General features: G+C 52.5%; 1 protein-coding gene across 1 annotated transcript in view; it reads right to left on the bottom strand.

Annotated features, from left to right (window-relative positions):
* The window catches only part of PNPLA7 (patatin like domain 7, lysophospholipase), a gene marked incomplete at both ends in the record, with an annotated part of 36,419 nt that overhangs the window by 12,936 nt on the left and 9,241 nt on the right, over nucleotides 1-14,242 (bottom strand). The window contains 7 exon segments of the mRNA XM_082843712.1: nucleotides 373-398; nucleotides 401-439; nucleotides 442-538; nucleotides 1,719-1,866; nucleotides 1,985-2,048; nucleotides 7,645-7,794; nucleotides 11,318-11,398. Coding sequence (XP_082699838.1) covers nucleotides 373-398; nucleotides 401-439; nucleotides 442-538; nucleotides 1,719-1,866; nucleotides 1,985-2,048; nucleotides 7,645-7,794; nucleotides 11,318-11,398 — 605 coding nt within the window.

Below are 14,242 nucleotides of genomic sequence, written 5' to 3'. Positions count from 1 at the left end.
GGCCCGCGCGCAGCCGCCAGGGCTGGGGACCCCTAAGGAGGAGGCGCCTCAGGATTTGTGCGCTTTGCTGTCCAAAGGAGGAAGCAGTGCCAACCTGAGGCCACCGGGCTCTCTGAGGCCTCAGCTGGACGTGGGAACCTCAGGCCCATCGCTCTGGGGTTCTGGCCCCCCGTAGGGGCTCCCCCATCCGGGGGGCATGTCACCCTGTGGCCCTGGGAATCCGAAGACCAAGCTCAAGCAGATGTGAGTGCACAGGAGCGGGAGAGCTCGTGGAGAGCCAGCGCCCTCATCAGAGCCAGCGGGCTCAGAGCAGAGTCAGAGGCAAAGGGCCCGAAGCAGGTCGGCGGGGCCCCCAGCCGCCCCGGGCCTCACCAGCTCGGGCAGGCTCCTCCTGGTTAGACGCGGCGAGGGCAGCAGGGGTGCAGGTGGCCGGAGCAGCAGCCCCCAGGTTGAGCCGCTGCACAGTGCGGGCCGGCGCAGGCCCATCCTCCCGGCGCTTCTGGGCACGCACAGCCGCGCTCTCCAGCACCCGCTCCAGCTAAGGGACAGCGGAGCCCCGCGTCAGGCAGCCCAGCAGAGGCCGCAGGCTTGAGCAGGACAGAGCCAAAGGCCAGCGCGGGGCTGTCCACAGACGTCCCAGGCTGGATGGGACCACGCCTCACGCCCCAGCCCAACACAGGTCTTGGCCTTGGCGGGTGGCACCATGGTTCTGAAGACCGACCCGGCTGTGGCGTGCTTGGCCCTTCCTCTGTGAAGCTGTGACCCAGGGGGTGCGGGGCTGGGTGCGGGGGCATGAGGGAGCTCCGGGGGCCTGCAGGAAGGGAGGCGGCGCACACACTGCAACCTTCTTTTGCAAACACTCCCCCACAAGGGAGCATCACTCCTGGCAAGAACAGGAGCCCACACTGGAGATGACGAGTTTGTAGCTGTCCCAGGACCGGGGTGGAAGCGTGAAACGAGAACAGACGACGGGGCAGAGGAAGGAGGTGGGGAACACAAAGCGAAGGGACAACGAGACTCCACTTCACACCCAGGAAGTTGGGAACACAGGGGACTGACAGTGCAGAGCAGGGAGCCTGGAGCCCCAGACCTCGCCCACGTCACGTGCACAACAGGAGTGCAGTCTGGCAGCTCTCTGAACCTGAAGACACACAGCCTCTGCCGCTCAGCAGCAATTCCAGGTGGTGCCCTGAAGACACCCCTGCACACGTGTGTAGTGAAGTAACTTCGCAGTCCGTTGGCTGAGAAGAGACAGATGGTGGGGCATTCACAAATAGAAACTAAACAGCCATGAGACGAGTGAAACAATATGGATACAATTCAAAAGTGTAAGTGTTGAGTAAAAAGGAAATTTCAAGATGGCATAAACTCGAGTACTATTTATATAAAAAAACCAGTGCCACACACACACACAGTAAAAACGTGAGACACGGACAGAGGCTCTGACTTTACAAGAGCAAATACCTGGGTGTCTGCTCTTATTATCCATCCCTTTCCAAGTTGTTGAACTACTTCACTCAGAGGACAAGAGAGAAACAAGGGGTTGGAGGAGAGAGTGGGGCCCCCCTCCCGCCAAGACCTGCCCAGTCTGCAGCCCTTTGACCACGCCCACTGCCTGGCCCAACCCAGCAGCCGGCCGGCCCCTCCCCTCAAGCCCTGGCCACGGACCCCACCTGCTGAGGCCCCGCCCACTGCCCCACTCACGCAGGCCGGCTCACCTCGCCCAGGCCCACGATAAGGATGAAGTCGGGCTGCCGGATACAGCGCTGGGTCCAGGGTGTGAGCGTGCTGTCCACCTGGTAGAGCACGATCCGGTGGATGTCCTCCTGCTGCCCCAGCCAGCTGGACAGCCGGTGCTCGTGGATACTGGAAGGCACAGACAGAGGGGCGCAGACGCCAGGGCACATTTCAAGGCCGGGCTGGGACCCACTGAGAGCAGCAAGCCAAGCTCGGCTAGGCTGTTCCGACACGGAGGCCGGCGTACCTGTCCAGAGCAGCAGAGACAAGGCGCTGTTTTACGTTGCCGCTGGTCAGCAGCAGGGCAGGGCCTGAAAACACAACCACCAAATACAGAAAACTGTGCCGGCAGCTCACACTGGAGGACAAGCGAGGCCCTTCCTTCTCCTGGAAGTTTGCTCTTCTGGAAAGCAATAAGCCTTTCACCACTCATGAGGGCCCTGAAGCAGACCCTCTGGGCAGGTGAGGCTGCAGGTGTGGCGGTGGAAGGGCTGCAGCAAGTACAGGGAGGGGCGGCCTCTCTGAACCTCAGTCTCCTCCTCTACACATGAAGGGGTTGAATCTCTGCGGCACTGAGACTGTGTATGCGTGGGGGCAGGGAAGCACAAGCTTGTAAAGTGCGAGATTAGACAGTCTCCCAAATCCAAGGCAGCCCGGCTGGCTGGGCTCCAGTCAGGTGCGGTTCACCAGTGTCTATCACCAGGGATCAGCGTGCTTCCTGCATCTACAGGGTCTTAGAGTTGCTGTCCACACAGACACAGTTGCTCTCAGCCAGGAGGGCCAGCGTCAGAATATGTGAGAGGGCCGCCAGGGGCAGAGACAAAAGCTGAGAGGCCAGCGGCCCTCAGTGTCAGGAAGGCTGCTGGACCGCCCTGAGGATGCAGAAGTCCCGCTGCTGCAGGAGAGGCCGGGCTCTTCCCCATGGCTTCCTTCTTACACCCTCGCTTACACCTGAGCTTCTCTGAGAGCTTGTAATCAGAAGGTGAGAGACAAGAAATCACCGCCTTGTGTTTAACTGGCAGCATCTGCTTTCTTGGAGGCACAAGCATAAGGGTGCATTTCACAGGGTAGTGCCCTGTGATGTGGCTGCTGGACTGACCTGTGCGTCTGTGCAGCTCTGACTCAAATGGCAGAAGCCCGTTGATGCGGGGAAGCAACTCCTCTGGGGGCTCGGGGCAAAGGGCGCTGGTCCCCCTGGGGGCTGCAGTCCTGCTCTGGGGGACAGGCCAGGTCGGGAAGAGCTTCAAGCTCGAGTTGGTCACCCTCCGTGGGTCTGACAGAGAGAGGGTGTCCTCTCGGGGCTGATGCCTCACGTGCCTGTGAGGGCCGGCACTCCTGGGCACTGCAGTGGCTCACCCCGTCCACCTCTTGGGCGTCTAGGACGAGACGGGACAGGCAGGCCGTGTCTGGCTGCAGGAACACAGCGGAGCGCAGCCCTGAGGTCCTCAGCGGACCGCAGGCTGGGCTCTATCTGCCCTCAGGGCACGTCTCCTGCTCTGGGCCCGCCTGCCTGGACTCGGAAGGCTCGGAGGAGGCCCTTGGGAAAGTGTGGAGCCCCCCGGAGGTGGCGCTCCGGGCTCTCGAGGTGCAGGCTGCAGCCCAGGCAGTCAGGACTGTGGTGACCATTCCGTCCGGGGGAGGGTCTGCTTAGGGCCCAGGCCATGGGCAGGTCCAGGGCAGTGCGTGGACACAGGCTGACGCCTAGGCACTTATGTGTCGGCTCCGTGGGGCACGGCTGCTGCTCCAGGACGGATCTGGCCTGGATAGTCACTGCCAGCCTGGCTGTCACACAGCCTCTCTCCCAAGCTCTGGAAGCCAGAGGAAGTGGACTGACACCTTCACAAGTGGAAGAAAAGGACCACTGGCCTAGATCCTCACTCTAAAAACACGCTTCACAAATGTGGTCACCTGACTGTCAGCAAAAGATCACTGCAGGGCAGAGTCCAGTCCTTCTAAGCGAGGGCTCTGGGGCAGCTGAAGATCCTATAGAAAAAGGAATCCTGACTCTACCTCGCATCATCACCAAAATCAATCTCCAATGAACTGTAAACTTGCAAGGTAAAACCCTAAGGTTTTTAGAAGAACCTCTTCATGATTTGGGGGCAGCATGAAATTTCTTCAATAAAACACAAAAAGCAGTAATAATATAGGAAAAAATTGATAAATAAATTGGTCTATATTAGAATTAACAACTTATGTTTGTCAAAAGATATTATTAAAAGAATAAAAAAAACAAGCCACAGAGGGAAAGATATCTGCAACACTTTCATCCAATAAAGCGACTGTATCCAGATTGCCCGTCAACAAGGAAAAGATAACAAACCAATAAAAAGGGTGGGCAACTTGACAGGCACTTGCGAAAGAAGGTATCCCAATGGCCAGTAAACAAACAAACTTCTTAGTTGTTGGGAAATGCAAATTCAGGCCCAAACAAGATACCACTGCATACTCATCAAAATGCACAAAGAGGAAAGGCCACCCGCCCAGCTGCAGAACACACACTCTTCCCTTTCTCCAGGACAGACTATATGTTAGGCCACAAGGTAAGTCCTAAAGAACTTTAAAGACTGGATTTACAGGGACTTCCCTGGTGATCCAGTGGTTAAGACTTCTCCTTGCAATGCAGGGGATGCGGGTTCGATCCCTGGTCAGGGAGATGAGATCCCACATGTCTTGGGGCCAAAAAGCCAAAACCATAAAACAGAAGCAATATTGTAATAAATTCAATAAAGACTTAAAAAAAACCAAAAAGATTGGATTTACAGATGTAGAGAACAAACATATGGATACCAAGGCGGGGGTGGGGGGGTGGGATGAACTGGGAGATTGGGACTGATATATATACACTATTGATACTGTGTATAAAATAGATAACTGGGACTTCCTTGATGGCGCAGTGGTTAGACTCCGTGGGTAAGACTCCATGCTCCCAATGCAGGGGGCCTGGGTTCAATCCCTGGTCAGGAAACTAGATCCCACATGCACGCCACAACTAAGGAGCCCTCGGGCCACAACTAAGGAGCCCGCCTGCCACAACTAAGATCTGGCGCAACCAAATTAAAATATAATTAATTTAAAAAAAAAAGAAATGAGAGAAAATGGAATCTTTCTTTGAAAAAATAAAATAGATAACTAATGAGAACCTACTGTATAGCAAGGGAACTCCATTCAATGCTCTGTGGTGACCTAAATGGGAAGGAAATCCAAAAAAGAGTGGATATATGTATCTGTAAAGCTGATTCACTTTGCTGTACAGTGGAAACTAACACAACATTGTAAAGCACTATGCTCCGATAAAAAATTTTTTAAAAATTGGATTTACACAAAGTATCTTTTCTGATCACAATGGTATGAAACTGGAAAATTCAAAAATATATGAAAATTAAACAACACATGCATAAACAACCAATGGGTCAAAGAAATCACAAGAGAAATGAGAAAATATCTTGAGAGAAATAAAAACAAACATAACAACATTCCCGGATGTACTGGACACAGCGAAAGCATAGCTAGGAGGGAAGTTTACAGCTACACCTGCCTCCTTTGAGGAAGAAGAAAGATCTCTGATCAACACCTGGCTTTGTACCTTAAGTAACCGGAAAAAGAATCTCAAACTAAACCCAGAGCTAGCAGAAATAAGGAAATAATAAAGATCAGAACAGAGATAAATAAAATAGAGAATAGGAAAACAGAAAATCAATGAAACCAATAGTTGGTTCTTTGAAAGAATCAATAAAATTGGCAAACCTTTAGCTAGAGGAATAAAGAAAAAAAGAGAAAAGACTCAAATTACTAAATGCAGAAATAACAGGACATTAGCTATTTTACAGAAATAAAAAGTAATACAAGAGAGTACAGTGAGCAATTGCAAACTAACGAACTGGATCATCTGGATGAAATGGACAAATTCCTAGAAACGCACAACCTACCATGACTGAACCATGAAGAAACAGGAAATCTGAATAGACCTATAACCAGTAAGAAAACTGAACCAGTTAAAAAAAAAAAAAAAAAAAAGCCCTGCATGAGGTGGCTTCACTAGGGAATTTTACCAAATATTTAAAGAAAAATTAACACCAATCCTCCTCAAACTCTTCCAAAAATATTGACTCGGAGGGAACACTTCCTAACTCATTCCATGGGGCCAGCACCGCCCCGCCCCACCAGTACCAAAGTCTGCGTGGGACCAAGACGCCAGGAGAAACTACAGACGAGCACCTTTGACAATGCAAAGTCCTCAGGAAACAGGAGCTGACCAAACTCAGCAGGGTATTAAGAGGATCACATGCCACACCAAGTGGGATTTATTCCTGGAATGCAAGAATGACTCAGCCTATGAATATCAATCAGCATAATTAATCACATTAACAGAACAAAGGGGGGGAAGTACGATCATCTCAACTGATGCAGAAAAAGCACTGACAAAATTCAACATCTTTTTATGATATAAACACTCAACAAATTATGAATAGAAAGAAACCTCCTCAACATATTGAAGACCATACATGAAGAACTGACCACTAACATCCTACTTGAAGGCGAAGGACTGAACGCTTCCCCCTAAGATCAGGACCGAGGCAGGATGCCTGCTTTCACTTAACACTGCTAGGATGTCAGTGCCACCCAAAGCCACCAACAGTTCAGTGCAATCCCTGTCAAGATCCCCAGTTCCTCGAAGAAACAGAAATTTGCGTGGACACACATGAATGTCACATCAGCGCACCACACGGACGCTAACCTCCTGGTCTGGATGCTGTGCTGCAACCTGGGGCAGGGGGTGGTGTGTGGCTCTCGCTTTACTATTTTTACAACTTCCTGTGAATCTGTAATTATTTCAAAATAAAAGGTTGGTTTGTTTTTTAAAAAAAGGGAATAAGCTTTTATGAATCAACACATCTCCACTGTGCAACTGCAGATCTTTTGGGTGTGCCCTGGACAGTCTGACCAACGTCACTGAAAAATGTATGATGTTTTCTACCTCCAGAATATTTGTTATAAAACAAAGACCAAGACGAATCCAAATTAACGCTTTCTGTGATTTAAATTTTCCCTTGGAGAGTAACTTTTACATATTAAATATTTATAGTAGTATCTTCAATTTCATAAATCATTTTCATTTGGCATTTATTTAATGCCTTCTACTATCAAGTGTCTGTTTCAGATAGCGGACGTTTTCGCCATATTAAGATACATACTCTTGTCACAACGTATTGTTCCATAATAGTAATGTAACATTCATTGCACCTATTGTTATATCATTTTTGAAGACACCCCTGAAACCTCTAGGATAGCCCTATCTCAGAAAATTGACTTATTGTCTCTTACTATGGTCGCTCACAGTTATAAAAACATATACATAAAGTGTTAAGAATATGGAATACTTTATGATTTGGGGAATTTCTAAGGGTTCTCAGGAATTTCAGTTTCTTGTTCTTGAGCCCCCAAACTTAACAGCCGTGGAACTTGGGAACATGACCTATGCTGCCTGACCCCAGCTGCGGGTGTTCTCCACGTGGTCAGTCAGCTGCCCCAGCCATTGCGGTGTCCCCTCCGAGTAGTGGAGCAGCTGCACGCACCCACCCCAGGCTCACACCCCAAGATGGGCTCCCGCTGGCGGGGGGCGGTTCAGGGGTCTCTGTGCCCCTGGAGGCCCCAGAGTTCAGCTGGGAGGAGCAGTGCGGTGTGACTCACACCAGCCCCTGTGAGATAGGGTTTGCCCATCAAGACTGTCCAGAGGCGCCCGTCTCACTGTGACGGTCCCCTCCCCAGCACTGCACCCCTCTCCACCCCCTGCCCAGGGTTTAGCCTTGCGAGCAACACTAAGTGCTCTTTCAGGAGAACCTGGAAGGATGAGAGGCAGCAGGAGGGGGTCCAACCGGACCTCAGGTGCCTTTGGGCAGGGCTTACCGATGGCGCTAAGGGCGTGCTTGAGCTCCAGGGTGAAGGCGGTGAGGGGCACATCCTCTGACACGGGCATGACGGCCACCGTGGAGAGCTTGCTGGCAGGGTTCCCCGAGTCCCACTTGCTCCCTACAGCATGTAGCCCAAACTGGTGACCTGCAGAGCACAGGGGCGTGCGTTGGCCTGAGGGATCGGGCTGCCACTCGCACAGTCTCGGTGTCCCTGGATGTTTCTAGGTGACACCACGGCACGAGAGGCCTCGGCAGATGGAACAGGCACCGGGGTCGGCCCGAGTCCCCACAGCCAGAGCCCCGCCTTTCCCGCTGAAATTACCAACCACACTGTGGCGCCCTTGCGTTTCATACACACCAGGACCGGGCCGCTGAAGGGGAGACGGATGCACGGATGCAGAGAAGGCCGTGAGGCCCAGAGAAAACGCAGAGTCGAAAGGACTGGCCAGGGGAGGGCCCATCCTCTGGCCTGCCCCTCCTGGAGCTCTTGCACTGGCCGCTCCAGAGACAGCAAACAGTCTGAGGTTTAGGAGATCGACACCCTTCTAGCACCTCGCCTGCGTGGGGCTGCCAGACCCCGGGGTGAGGCACCAAACCACCCAGGGTTGGTCAGGGCTGGGTCCTGGGGTGCCTGTCCCTGAGGCCACAGACTTCCCCTTCTCTAGACGTGCGGCCAGGAAGCCCCACAGCAGCAGGGACGGAGGCAGCGGGCACGTGGACCCACGAGCGCATCAGCCTCGGTCTGAGCGTCCCCGGCTGAAGTTCATTCCCAACACAAAGTTACTGCTTGGCAAGTAGCACCTCCTGTTTTCATGGACGTGGCTGAACGGGCAGCCTCACCCCTCCTGCCGCCCACGTCCCAGCCAGACCCCAGTCTTCTGGGGCCCCAACACATTGAGGGCTCTCTTCCTGGCCCCCCTGGCTGGCCGCTGTGCCAGCCCAGCTCCTGCACAGACCCTCCCGACCAGGAAGGGCACGGCCAGGTGCCAGGTGCAGGCGCCGGCCATGCAGGAGGGTCCAGCTCCGCCAAAAGGGCATCCATTTCTGACTCTGCTGGTCTCGTCCCTGGGGAGGAGCGGTGGGTCCTGAGGCATAGAGCGTGGGTTCCTGCAAGGCCTGACCCAGAAGCCAGAGCAGGGGCTGCAGAAGGCAGAGAGAGGGGCCCCTAAGAGCTAACCTGGGGGCAGGGCAAGAAAGTGAGGGCTGTGAGCCAGTTGGCAGCTGCATGCGAGGCAGCAGGGGGCCCCTTTTCACCGGTTTTCTGGCAGCTTCTCTGTGGGGAATCCCTTTCCTCTCGCTCTTTCCCAGTGACCCCTGACGTTAGAACCCTCCGTCTGACGTAGAACCAGAAGGGGATTCTATTGCCAGCTTCTGACAGTTTTCTTTTAGTCTTTAAGAAAGGCATGTGGGAGGTTCTGGTTCTGACCAAGAAGGAGATGGAGCCGGCATATCGCACCTAACCGCTGCCACCAGTTACACGGAGGCTCTGGACACAGTTCTCAGGAGACCCAGAGGGGCGTGAAGAGGAGTGCAGACGAGCCAGGACTCGTGGGAAGACCACGCTACTAATGCCACAAGGGTAGCAGTGCCACTGCCCCGTCCCAGCTACAGCCAAGTGGGGTCCATGCCTCCCCCTCCGCACTGGGTGCTGCCTCCAGGGAGGCTTTCCAGGGCCCCAAGTTCCTGCATGGGGCGATAGACACAGTGGGGTGGAGCCCCCAGCTTTCCATTCCCTGCACTAGAGAGGGGAGATGGACAAGGGAGTCCTCTAGATCTAGTATGAAGTCCTGGCTTCACCCCCAAGCAGCCCATACATGAAACTGGCCAGGATCGCACAGCAGAGGCTCTGAGAACAGAATCCAGTGTGGCATACCAGCCAGGCTTCACACTGGCTCTGGGTAGCACACAAGCACAGCAGACCAGAGCAGTACTGCAAAGGCCTTGAGAATTAAATTAACATTCAAACACAGCCCAAGGAAGAGGGCCAGGACATGCTCTGTGAATATAAGCACATTGACAGTCTGCAAAAATAGAAGATTTAAATGGGAACCAGGCTCTCATAACATAATACTCGAAATACAGGATGCAATCCAAAATTACCAGGCATACCAAGAGCCAGGAAAATCTCAACTTGAACAGGAGAAGACAGTTAACAGACAAAAACGACAACATGTGGGCTTCCCTGGTGGCGCAGTGGTTAAGAATCCGTGTGCCAATTCAGGGGACATGGGTTCGAGCCCTGGTCCAGGAAGATCCCACGTGCTGTGGAGCAACTAAGCCTGTGCACCACAACTACTGACCCTGTGCTCTAGAGCCTGTGTGCCACAACTACTGAGCCCGCGAGCCACAACTACTGAAGCTGCGCACTTAGAGCCCGTGCTCCTCAACAAGAGAAGCCACCGCAATGAGAAGCCCGCACACCACTACGAAGAGTAGCCCCCGCTTGCCTCAACTAGAGAAAGCCCACGCACAGCAACAAAGACCCAACACAGCCAAAAATAAATTAAAAAAAAAAGACAACATGTCACAGAATTTGGAAGTCCTTGACGAGGCAATAAAGCAGTGATCATAACCAGACAGAGACAGCTGTCATGGACTGTCTTGAAGCAAATGCAGAAATATAATAACTGAAATTAAAAATTCTCTGGGTGGCCTTAGGAGCAGAATCAAGAAGACAGAGGAAAGAGCCAGTGAGCTTGAAGACATATCAAAAGAGAGTACTCGGGCTTCCCTGGTGGCGCAGTGGTTGAGTCTGCCTGCCGATGCAGGGGACACGGGTTCCTGCCCCGGTCAAGGAAGATCCCACATGCCGTGGAGCGGCTGGGCCCGTGAGCCATGGCCGCTGAGCCTGCGCGTCCGGAGGCTGTGCTCCGCAACGGGAGAGGCCACAACACTGAGAGGCCCGCGTACCGCAAAAAAAAAAAAAGAAAGTACTCAATCTGAACATCAGATGGAGAAAAAAGATTAAAAAACGAACAGTGTCCCAGAGACACTGGGACAATAACAAAAGGTCTAACATTTGCTTCTGTGAATTTCCAGAAGAGGAGAAAGAATACAGGGCTGAGAGACTATCTGAAGAAATAAAGGATGAAACCTTTCCAAATTTAGTTAAAAATATATATATATACCTACAGATTCAAGATGAGCGAACCCCAAACAAGATAAACCCAAAGAAATTCATGCCAAGCACTCCAAAATCAAATTTCCAAACAGTGAAGGCAAAGGAGAATCCCGAATACAGCCAGACAGAAATGATGCACACCTACTGGGAACAATGTGGATGTCTGGATTTCTCATTAGAAGCAAGGAAGACCAGAAGGAAGTGGTACAAAATGTTTCAAGTGCTGAAATAAAAGGACTGTCAAGCCAGAATTGCACATCCAGCAAAAAGTATCCTTCAGGACGAAGGTGAAGTAAAGACAGTCTTAGATGAAGGAAAATTAAGAGAATCTGTAGCCAGCAGACAAAGGACTATTATTAAAGGAACGTCTTCAGACAGAAGGAAAATGACACCAGGAGGAAGCTTGGAACACCGGGATGAGGGAACAGTTTTAAACGTGTTTGACGGCTGAAAGCAAAAGTTCTAACACTGTGAGGGGGGTTTCAACCTAAGTAGAGGCTCTGGGCGGGGCTCTGAGCGGGGTGGGCGGGGCTCCCAGGTTGCAGGCCCAGGCACCCAGCCGTCGCAGTTCCCTGCTGGAGGCTGACCAGGATCTTCTCGCCCAAGAGGTGAATCAGCGAGTCACAACCTGGGGGCAGAGAAAGAACAGAGACCTCAACCACACACTTTAAACCATGACGCCAAGCAAGCACCTTAGACCAGGGGTCCCCAGCCCCCGGACCAGTAGCGGTCCGCAGCCTGTTAGGAGCCAGGCCACACAGCAGCAGATGAGCGGCGGGCTAGCGCAAGTGAAGCTTCATCTGCCGCTCTCCGTGCTCGCACTACCGCCTGAACCATCCCCCCAAAACTCCCCAGTCCATGCAAAAATTGCCTTCCACGAAACCAGTCCCTGGTACCAGAAAGGTTGGGGGCCGCTGCCTCAGACCCACGGTGTCAAGACTGCCGCGGCTGTAAACCACTCTAAGCAGTGGAAGGTGATGTGGCTGCTGTCTGGTCGCAGGCAGGTGCGGGGCACGTGGCCTGGGACCTTGCCCGGGACGGCATCTCCTCTCATCCCCAGGCGGAAAACACAGGGCAGCACCGGGAAGCCACGACTGCCCGCAGGCAGGCCACGAGGGCCTTCCCCAGAGCCGAGGGTCATCACGTGATGCTGAGTGCCTGGCCCGCTGGACATGGGCTGCTTTACACGATATCCAGGAAGAATTACCTTTTAAATATAATAATGCTATTTTGGTTATATTCTAAATTTTTAGAGTTGCAGACTCAAGTATCTAAGGTTGGAATGTCAAAATACCTGTAATTTACTTTTAAGGGCTTTTGCATGAGTAAAGTGAGTTAAAAGTTTTTTAATTTGCTAAAGTTCGCAAGATGGGAGAGGATGTACTGTACAGGAAGCCTGCTTCTGTGGCTCTTGCATGCAGTACGGATCACTTTCGAAAAGAGAAGCCGCTGTCAGCTTCAGTAACCCTAAGTATCTCGGAGAGCAAGGTGAAAGCAGTGATGAGGTGATTCCGACACCAGGCGCCGCCTCTGCAAGCCTCAGCCGCCGGCTACTTCCTGGCCATCTACAGCCGACAGCTCTGGGCTGACTACGCAAAGAGCAGCCCCTGAGACCTCGTGCTACAGCAACCGGTGTCCCCAGCCCCTGCCAGCCAGCCCTCCACCTGCAAGCTAACTTGGAGACCCTCTCTTACCCCCAGGACTCTGGTGTCAAAGACCCATGGAAGATGCAAGTGAAACTGTCCAAATTTTAGGACGTGAGACAAGACGTAGTTTGAGCAGAGTGGTCCAAAACAGAAGCTGAAAAGAAGTCTGGTTTATATACAACTAATCTAGCATCAAACTATTAACTGGAGCTAATTTTGTTTGTTTGTTTTTTGCGGTACGCGGACCTCTCACTGTTGTGGCCTCTCCCGTTGCGGAGCAACAGGCTCCGGGCGCGTAGGCCCAGCGGCCATGGCTCACGGGCCCAGCCGTTCCACGGCCTGTGGGATCCTCCCGGACTGGGCCACGAACCCGTGTCCCCTGTATCAGCAGGTGGACTCTCAACCACTGTGCCACCAGGGAAGCCCAACTGGAGCTAATTTTACAAACCACATTTTATTATGGAAAATTTCAAAGATACACGAAAGTAGAGAGAAGAGTACAGTGGACCCCCCTTCCCATCACCCAGCTCCACCCATCTTATTTCACATACATACCCCCAAAATTTTGAAGACAATCCCAAACATAGCATTTTATCCATAATAGTTGAACTCGTATCTCTAAAATATCACAACAATGATACAATTATCACAATTACAAATTAACAATAGCTCTAAATCAAAGCTTTTGAAAGTGATCATTTCTACATCAAATGAAAAAGGTTCACAACAGGCCAATGAAAACATGAAAAGGTGCTCAACATCTTTAGTCATTAGGGAAATGCAAACCCTAGCCACCAGTATAAATAATAGCATTTTGACATATTTTTCCACTGGATTAAAAGAAAAAGAAAACCATGTGATGCTGGTGATTTAGTATAGGAACTTCACCTCAGTGTGACCCAGGGAACCGCTGTGAACTTCTTCAAACCTGGCACTGGTCTCACTGTCCAGGAGCCCTTCCATCTGGCCCAAAGGCTCCGGCCCTCTTGGTGAAGGCCTGCCAGGTGGATGACATGGAGGCCCCGCCCCGAGGAGACTGGACGAAAGCCATGCCTTTTCTAATTGTCCCACCAGGTCACCCGCAGACAAAGCAACACACATGAGACCTGTACCCTGACGACACTGTGGTCTAGCAGCCCGAAGACCATGCAGGAGCTGTGCGAGGTCAGGGCCCACCCAGGGCCCGGCAGGCGGGAACTTCACGTGGCCGGGGTGGGGGCGACCTCGTGCAGTCCAGGGTTCACTGTGTCTGCGGCGGGAGGCTGCGTCACCCACCAGCAGGCAAATAAACCCACAAGCCCTCAGGAGTCCGGGTCTATAGGTGCCCCTGGCAACTGTGACTCAAGCATATAAGTCAACAGTGGCAGGAAACAAAGAGGTAGCTTCCAGCTGAATTATTTTCTTAGAGTTAAAACTATTCACAGCCTGAAACCCAAAAATAAGGCAAGGGTGCTAATGATCATCATAGATCAATACCCAACCACTGAGGGGTTCCAAGGCAGTGGGAGAGACACGGCAAGATGCTTGTGATGTGGGCTTCCCTGGTGGCGCAGTGGTTGAGAGTCCGCCTGCCAACGCAGGGGACACGGGTTTGAGCCCTGGTCCGGGAAGATCCCACATGCCACGGAGCAACGAAGCCCGTGCGCCACAACTACTTAGCCTCCGCTCTAGAGTCCGCGAGCCACAACTACTGAACCCTGCGCACCTAGAGCCTGTGCTCTGCAACAAGAGAAGCCACAGCAATGAGAAGCCCGCACACCGCAACAAAGAGTAGCCCCTGCTCGCTGCAACTAGAGAAAGCCCATGCACAGCAACGAAGATTCAAC

Source organism: Leucopleurus acutus, assembly GCF_964270905.1.
Source record: "Leucopleurus acutus genome assembly, chromosome: 7".
In the NCBI taxonomy this organism is placed as follows: Eukaryota; Metazoa; Chordata; class Mammalia; order Artiodactyla; family Delphinidae; genus Leucopleurus; species Leucopleurus acutus.
This window is presented reverse-complemented; position numbering and strand designations above follow the sequence as displayed.